General features: G+C 39.5%; 1 protein-coding gene across 1 annotated transcript in view; it reads right to left on the bottom strand.

Moving 5' to 3' along the window:
• SYN2 (synapsin II) overlaps positions 1–8,745 on the bottom strand; it is a 257,971-nt gene that overhangs the window by 40,446 nt on the left and 208,780 nt on the right. Inside the window, exon 6 of the mRNA XM_074198543.1 lies at positions 315–377. Coding sequence (XP_074054644.1) covers positions 315–377 — 63 coding nt within the window. The remainder of the gene's footprint in view (positions 1–314; positions 378–8,745) is intronic.

Consider the following 8,745-nt stretch of genomic DNA (forward strand, 5'->3'; position numbering starts at 1 on the left):
ATTCAGGATCAATACTGCCACCACATTCTATGCATTAGGATGAAGGCAACTGGTCCACATGCTCCAAGTGGGACAATGCTATCTGGTATTATCAGTATTTTGGAGAACTAGGGTTCCTAGCTGAAGAAAGACCCTAACTTTCAGAATGGGTCCAAAGATCTCCAGAGAAGCCCAGTGACCCTCTCTTAGTGTGGATGTTTATCTTTAATAGAAAAGAGAAGGAAGAAGAGAGGAGATTGGAGTTGCTCTCATCAACTTGTTCCTTCCTACTTTTTTGCCCTTCTTTGCAGCCCCCTTGGCTCCTTGCAACTTACCTTCCCCATACCGGAGTGTGCATGCCCGATCTTTACCACCACGGGAAATGTCGGTAGTGTCAGCTAGAGACAAGAGAGAAAAGAGAAGGACTGACTCAGAACTTGTTGACCCTCATCCAGCACCCAGGCCTAGGCCAAATCGGCTGCTTCTGCGAGGTAAGGGTTGACCCTGGCTTGAACCCCATGTTTCTTCTGCCCAGGATTCCACTCCTGGCCAAGCTTGCCCTGAACGTGGCTAGAGTGAACAGCTGATGAAGGAGAAGCCAGCCTTGCTTCCTCAGGACCAGGTCATGCCAGAATAACCTCATTTTCTTTTTTGATGGGGTTATTAGACTGGTATAGAGTGAGTGTAGCTTAGGAAATAGAGGGCTAGACTTGATATCAGGAAGACCTTGGATCAAGACCTGTTGTAATACATATTGCACCTGTAAAATAAGCACCTCCCTCCCTCCCAGGCTTCTTGGGAGGATAAAATGAGATCATGTTTGTCAAGGAATTCGCAAACCTTAAAGCCCTATAACATGAATTATTACTTTGCCATTGAAGGCAGAAGTAAGAGTATGAAGCAGAAGCCACAATGAGGTAGGTGCAAATTTGAAAGAAAGGGAAGCTGCAGAATTTCCATGTATCTCAGGGTCAATTCCACTAAAACCTAGATAGGAGACAATCTGCATGGAAGGGAACTTCCACACTGGGAGTTCTCTACGCTAATCAAATGATCACTCCACCGTGCATCCCTTTACAAATTTGCCTAATAGATCAGGGAAATACCATCAATTTAACCTATCTATTTCACTTCGATTATTAACTTATCATTACTCAAATTATATTTTAGCAAAGAATTTGAAGTTTCTCCATAACATTTTTTGTATAAAAATTGGAGAACTGTAGACTGCATGATAATATAGGGAGATGTTTTTAAAACTGATTAAGTGCCTGGACACAATGAAGGAAGGCACAGTGCCAAGAGCTTCACAAATATAATTTCATTTTGATCCTCACAACAACCTGTAAAGTAGGTAACTCCTAAGAATACCCATTTTACAATTGAGGCAATTGAGGCAGAATGTAGTTATGTGACTTACTCAGGGATTTTTATTAAAGAGGATGAATTACCACCTGCTTTGCTGCTTCACCCTAAGAACCATTGGAATGACCTGGCTTTAGCTAACATCTATTTTGTGTTAACTTTCCTTAATAGAATGTAGACCTCTTGAGAGCATGAATTGACTCATTTTTCTCTTTAATTATAAAGAGAAACATATTTGTTGTTCAATCCTTTCAAGCATATCTGACTCTCTGTAATTCTTCATTTAAGGTTTTCTTGGTCAAAACACTAGAGTGGTTTGCCAATGCCTTCTCCAGTCAATTCCCAGATGAGGAAACTGAGGCAAACAGGGCTAAGTGACTTGCCCAAGGTCACATAGCTAGTACATGCCTGGGGCCAGATTTGAACCCAGGGAGATGAATCTTCCTGACGTTACCTACAGTACTCTATAACTGCCCATCTTCACACAGAGTAAGTGTTTAATATGTTTTTTCTTTTTCATTCAATTATTCTTTTATTCATTTATTCGTAGTATTCAGAATGAGGAAGTTGAAAATATTCTGCCCTCTGGTAGAGGCAACACATGGAGGACTGTATTCAGTCCTGGGAAGCGCATTTTTAGCAGAACATTGACAATCTAGGGAAATCAACAAAAAGAGTCACCAGGATGGTTAAAGACATAGAAATCATGTCATTTGAAAGGCATGGAGAAGATTTTGCCTGGAGAAGAGAAGACTTAGGTACAGAATTATTGCTATCTTCATGTGTCTGAAAGAGAGAGGATCAGTCAGATGGCACAGTGGGTTGAGTGCTAGACCTTATTATATCAGGAAGAACTGAATTCAAATCCCATCTCAAACACTTACTAGCTCTATGTGACCTTGGGCAACTCACTTAGCCTCAATTTCTTCTTCTGTAAAATGGCACTTACTTCCCAGGGTTGTTGTGAGGATAAAATGAGATCATGCTTAGAAAGCAATTAGCAATCTTTAGCTTTAACCCTATATAAATGTGAGTTATTACTTAATCACCAAAGACAGAATTAAGAGTAAGAAGAAGCTACAATAAATGCAGAGGTAGACTTGGAAGTCAGGAAAAATTTACTCAGCAATGAGAACTGTCCAAGAGAGGAATGGTCTTTTTTGGGAGGCAGTAGACTCTGTCTTATTAGATACCTTCAAACAGAATTGAGACAACCACTCCTTAGAGATGGCATAGGGATCATTTTTGATCATCAGTTGGCTTCTGAGGGTGTCTCTTCCACAACCTTTCCCACCAGCTGTTTTTTGTTTGTTTGTTTGTTTTGTTTTGGGTTTTTGCAAGGCAAATGGGTTAAGTGGCTTGCCCAAGGCCACACAGCTAATGATTAAGTGTCTGAGGCTGGATTTGGACTCAGGTACTCCTGACTCCAGGGCTGGTGCTTTATCCACTGTGCCACCTAGCCACCCCTGTGATTATATTTTTGATGTGGTTGCCTGTCTTTATCCCTTTCCCCTAACCCAACTCTGTTCCCATTCTCAAGGGTTCTCATGCTATTTTCATAGCTTTGTTTCTCCCCACCTACCCCAGACTTCCCAATGTTCAGGCCTTTTCTCTCCTCCCTTCTCAAACAAAACTTACCTACTCTCATAGAATTTCAGATTTTGAAGGGGTCTCCAAGGTCAATCCAAACTTGGCATACATCTAAAATGGTCATTTGACCTTTGAATTATGACCTCCAGTGAGGAGGATCTGATTCCTTTCTAAAGCAGTCCTGTTTTGTTTTGTTTTGTTTTTTACTCTAGGATAGAGTTAATTATTACAATGTTATTCCTTTCCTCAAGTTTTTTAAAAAGAGCTCTTTATTTTATTCATTTGTCATTCTGTCTCCTCTTCTCTCTCTCTCTCTCTCTCTATTAGAATCTGTTGAATTTATCCATAGCAAAGTGTCAACAAGTCATCAGTTACTTAGCCACAAAGTAATTATTAAGTGTTTATTGAGTAACAAGCCTTGGGCTTGATGCTGAGAAAGTTAAAAACAGTCCCTACCCTCAGGAAGCTAGCATCCTAATGAAGGATACAACATGTGACTGTCATAGTATAAATAAGAAATAAACAGAATATATGTAATAAAATGAAATAAAAATTTTAAAATGCAATTAAATATACAAGGCAAATGAAAGATGATTTGAGAGGGGAAGGCATCATCAGTAAGTTGGTTGAAAACTACATTGCAAACTGCTCAGAAGTGTCAGCATTTAAAATAGAATTCTTGAAGGCTAGTGATGCTTTAGATGACAAAGAATTGTTCTAGGATTGAGACAAAAGAACTCAGCTAAGTCCTGGGAATATAAAGAAAGGTAAAGCCAGCCAGCCCCTGATTTTAAGGAGCTCTAAGTCCAATGAGAAAGAAGACATGCAAGCTTCTATGGAAGTCAAAACACATTAACTGAATATGTTGTAGATCATCACAGAGGGAAGGCACTAACATTAAGGAGGTCTAAGAAAGACTCTGCAGAAAGGAGTGAGACTTGAAGGAAGACAGAGAAGCTTGGAAGCAGAGATGAGGAGTGAGAGTATTCCAGGCATGGGAACAGCCATTGATGATGCACTGAGCCTAGAGATGGAGCGTCTCTCTTGAGGAACAGCTGGGAGACTAGCAAAATTCTAATCCCTGAGACTACCAGGTATGACAGAAGGCAGTGTGGTATAGTGGGAAAGAGCACCAGATTAGGAATCAGGAGATGAGTTCTTGTCCCTGATCTTCCACTAACTGGTGGTGTGACCTTGGGCAAATTATTCCTTCTCTCTGGACCTCAGTTTCCTTATCTGCAAAATTAGGCAGTTGGACAAATAATCTTTAAGGTCCCTTCTAGTTCTACTATCCTTTAGTATTCTGTGATTTTATTAACTATTTATAAATTCAAGATATGGGGCTGATGGCCTTAGAGGGGTAGCCTTTGATTTTTTTTCCAAATCAGCCTTAATCTTTCTGCTTCTCCTCTTGAACTTTTGTTTTTCTTTCCTGGATATCATCATCAGTCCTATAAAGGGAACTGCTGACAGAAGCAGGTTTTAAAAAGAAAAACAGTCTCTTTTTTTCCCTTCCTAGAAAATGTTATTGCTGCTGATGGAAAGTTAGCCCATATGGGGATCCTGGAGCTAACCACAGGCACTGGGAGTGCCTTCAGTGAGGCTTTCCACATTCCTGGTCTATAGCCAGGGTGGCCTCTGCTTGGTGGGATGGGGGGAAGATTAGAGAAGGACAGGAGACATATCTGGGAGCAGGAAAAAGAAAGACATCTATTCTTTCTTAAACCCCAGGAGCTACCCTCTCAGACCCAGAGAGTAGTGACTCTTGGTAGAAAGAGAAAATGTTCAGGCTGGGAAAGGATATAGAGACCAACTAAATTAACTTGATCTTTTCATAGAAAAGGAAACTAAGGTTCCAGAAAAAAACTTTTCAAAGAGACATGTGACAGACATGTCTAAAATTGAATTTCTTGACTCCCTTTTTCTTCTTTTTCTTGTTCTCTTCCTTCCTTCCTTCCTCCTTGAATTCCTTCCTCCATACTCTCCCTCTCTCCTTTTTTCTTCCTTCTTGCTTCCTTTCCCCCTTTTCCTCCCTCCCTCCCTTTCTTCCTTCCTCCCTTCCTTCCTTTTTCTCTCTCCTTCCTTTCCTTTTTACCTTTCTCCCTTCTTTTTCTTCTTTTCCCCCATTTCTCTTCTTTCCCTTCTTTACTTCCTTTTCTTCTTTTCCCCCCTTGCATTTTTCTTTCTAAATAAATAATGAATATTTTGTTGATGCATTTTAAAAAATGCTGCCATTGCCATCATTTTCCAATATCACACCCCCTAACACTTCTTTGTAATAAAAAAGTAGAGCTAAGCAAAACAAACCGATGCATTGATCATACCTGATCATAAATACAGGCTTCAATCCATTCCCATAGTCCACCACCTTTCTATGAAGAAGAGAAAGCCATGCTTAACTATCACATCTCTGAAATTAAGATCGGTTCCTCTGATAATGTTCTGATGTCTTACTTTCTCTTTCTTTCATTTTCCTGGTTCTGCTTACTTGCAACTGTTTGTGTAAGTCTTCTCAAAATCTTCCAGTGTGTTTCCTGTTCTATCATGATCAATCAGCCAATATGCAGAGAATTCTTACTACAAGTTCTGCTCCAGGCAAGGCATTGTGGGTAATGCAGAACCACCATCCTTATTTTTAAGAACTTTGGGGTTGAATTGGAAATCGGGCACAAATACCCCAAAAGACAACATGAGACAGTTCATTGTGCTGTTTGGGCAGTGTAGTAGAGATAGCACTAGAATATCTATTGCCTGGAAATGACACCATTCAAAAATATCATTCTTTTAGATTAAAACCTGTGCCTGTTAAAAATGCAAACTCGAAAGCTATTTCACCTTTCTGACCTCATTGTTCTCAACTATAAAATGAGGTAGTTAGTCTAGATGAAGGGACTTGAAATCCCTTTGATTTTAATATCATTATTCTATGATTTCTTGAGATCATCTGTGAAGGATGGGGTGGAGGCTCTGGGGATCCCCAGATTCCATATAGGCAGAGAGAAGGAGGAGAAAAGAGCATGATGATGGGATCAATCTCTCTGGAGGGTATCAAGATGGGAAGAAAGATTATTACTACAAGACAGGTATTCTGAATGGAAGGAAAAGAAAGAGGGAATTGGAGATAATCTATCTCTTTCAAGTTTTGCTTCCAGCCATTCCTAGAAGATCCATTAATAAATCTAATCAACTCATAGACTTAGAGGCAAAAGAGACCTTAAAGGTCAGCTGGTATACTTTTAACAGATGAGGAAACTGAGGCCAGAGAAGTTGTGACTTGTCTAAGGTTAAATGGATCTTAAGGAGTAATGTTAAAATTTGAACACAGGTCTTCCGACTTCAAAACCAGTATTTCTACTATATCTATATCTATATCTATATCTATATCTATATCTATATCTATATCTATATCTATATCTATATCTATATCTATATCTATATCTATATCTATATCTATATCTATATATCCTTCTCTAGCCTCAGTTTTCTCATCTGTTAAATGGCATGGATCAGATCTAAAGTCCTTCTCAGTTTTTTATATTCTATATTCCATGACTCCTGTTTTGCAAAGGCAAGTATCCTTGTCAGACACCTTTCTGGGTAGGTGGAAGTTGTCCTGGGTACTTTGGGAAATGGGTAGTCAGAGGAGACAGACTCCATTCCTCCTTTAAGAACTACTTCTCTAGGATGTTTCTCCACATAGGCTTGGGAGAAACAACAAATGACTTCCAGAGAGAAGCATTGGCAAGGCCTCCTGGTGAGGGGGACAACCCCTCTCTCATTAGTTCAGCCACAGGTTTTCCCATGATGCCTCAGTGGTGGACTCCTCTGCACACCACAGGGACCAAAAGTAATCATATGAGAAAATATAGTAAAAGCCAAGACTCCAGATGGGGCCAACTGGCTATCCCATAAGGGAACCGGAAATATGGCCTTATATGGGTTGTTCTAGCCCATCATCAGCCATTTGTGGGAGTTATTCTCAGCCTCTACTAAAGGACTGAAGACAATTCAAGGAGTTTTCCACAAAGTAATTGAGGATTCAGAGGAAATCCCTGGTGATGGATCCATGATGAAAGTGGGATAAGCCTGGCAAGGGACTCAGGTTACATAGTAAGAATGGAAAGGAATGGCTGTAAAAAAACAAAGAACAGTCTTTTCTGCTTATAGACCATGCCCTAGATTCCTCTTCTCAATTTAATTTCTGGATCTCAATTGGTTATCACTCATCTCTGCTAAAATGCCATCTAATATAGTATACCCCAATATCTCATGGCCATATATTTTGAACTAGAAAGTCATGACATAAGAGGCCCCCTCATATTTCAGATAAGGAAACTGAGGCATATTTTCCTAGGTTACACAGCTAGCGAATGCTCAAGGTGGCAAATGAACCTGTCTTTCCATCTTCAAGTTCATTACTTTTTCTATTACAGCACAGGCTTTTAGTGAAGCAAATAGGGGCTAACTAAGCATGAGGTATACCATGCTATTTGTCTTTTGTTTGGAGACCTACCCAGCAAAGTTAAGAGTTGTCCATTATCAGAAGGATGGTTGCAGGGTAATAAGTTTTCCATAAAAGACAAGTTACCAAGGTAAAGCAAGGTTTTGGCATCTCTATGGTCACAGATCTGGGACTGGAAGGGACCTCAAAGACAAAATCCTTCTCAGGCAGCCCAGAACCAGATTAAAATGTAATTGGGAAATAACTAACAAAATAACTTACAATATAACAGAACATAAATAATGTTAATATATAGTATTCTAAGTCAACATGTAGCCAGCAGGAATTCTTGTATAAGCATTGGTAACAAGTATTTCTATCCACATTTGACTGCTACTCTAGTCTGACCTTGTTTTCCCACAGATGGGGAAATGGAAACCTAGACATGCCCAAGTTCAAACAAGCAAGAGGCATCATAGGAAGGACTGAATCCAAGCTATATTACTCTAGAATCAGCAACATTGTTCCATTCCCACAAAATTCACCAGTTCTTGTGTTGGCTAATAAATTTTACCCTGTCAAAGGTATCTGAATTTTCCTCTTACTCTCTGGAAGATGAGGTAATATGATTATTTTAGAATGAATCTGTTGTTTAATACCTTTTGTTAGAGATTCATTTAAAAAATCATTAACAGTCATTTAAAGGAGGGAAAAAAAGCACTGAATTTGGAAACAAGACTTGATTTTGAATTTTGGGTTTGCCAGACTTTGAGCAAGTGACTGCTTTGTCTCTGGACCTCAGTTTGTTGTTGTTCAGTTGTTTTTCAGATGTGTCCAACTCTTTGTGACCCAATTTTGAGTTTTCTTGGCAAAGATATTGGTGTGGTTTGCCATTTTTTCAACTATTTTACAGATGAGGAAACTGAGGTAAATAGGGTTAAGTGAATTGCTCAGGATTGCACAGTTAGTAAGAGTCTGAGTCAGATTTGACTTCAGTTATGAAGGAAGGAGGGAGGGAAGGAAGGAAGGAAGAGAGGGAGGGAGGAAGGAAGGAAGGAAGGAAGAAAGGAAGAAAAAAGAAAGAAGGAAAACAGGAAGAAAAAGAAAGAAAGAAAGAAAGAAAGAAAGAAAGAGAAGATGGAAAGAAGGAAGGAAAGAAAGAGGGAAAGAAAGAAAAATAAGAAAGAAGGAAAAAAAGAAAGAGAGGGCAACTAAGTGGCATAATAGGGGGCAACTTGGTGGCATGAGGAATAGAGAACTGGAGTCAGGAGGACTTGAGTTCAAATCTAACCTCAGACACTTAATACTTACCTAACTGTATGACCATGAGCAAGTCACTTAACCCCATTGTCTTCCAAAAAGAAAAAAAA

This window comes from Macrotis lagotis, chromosome 8 (genome assembly GCF_037893015.1).
Source record: "Macrotis lagotis isolate mMagLag1 chromosome 8, bilby.v1.9.chrom.fasta, whole genome shotgun sequence".
In the NCBI taxonomy this organism is placed as follows: domain Eukaryota; kingdom Metazoa; phylum Chordata; class Mammalia; order Peramelemorphia; family Peramelidae; genus Macrotis; species Macrotis lagotis.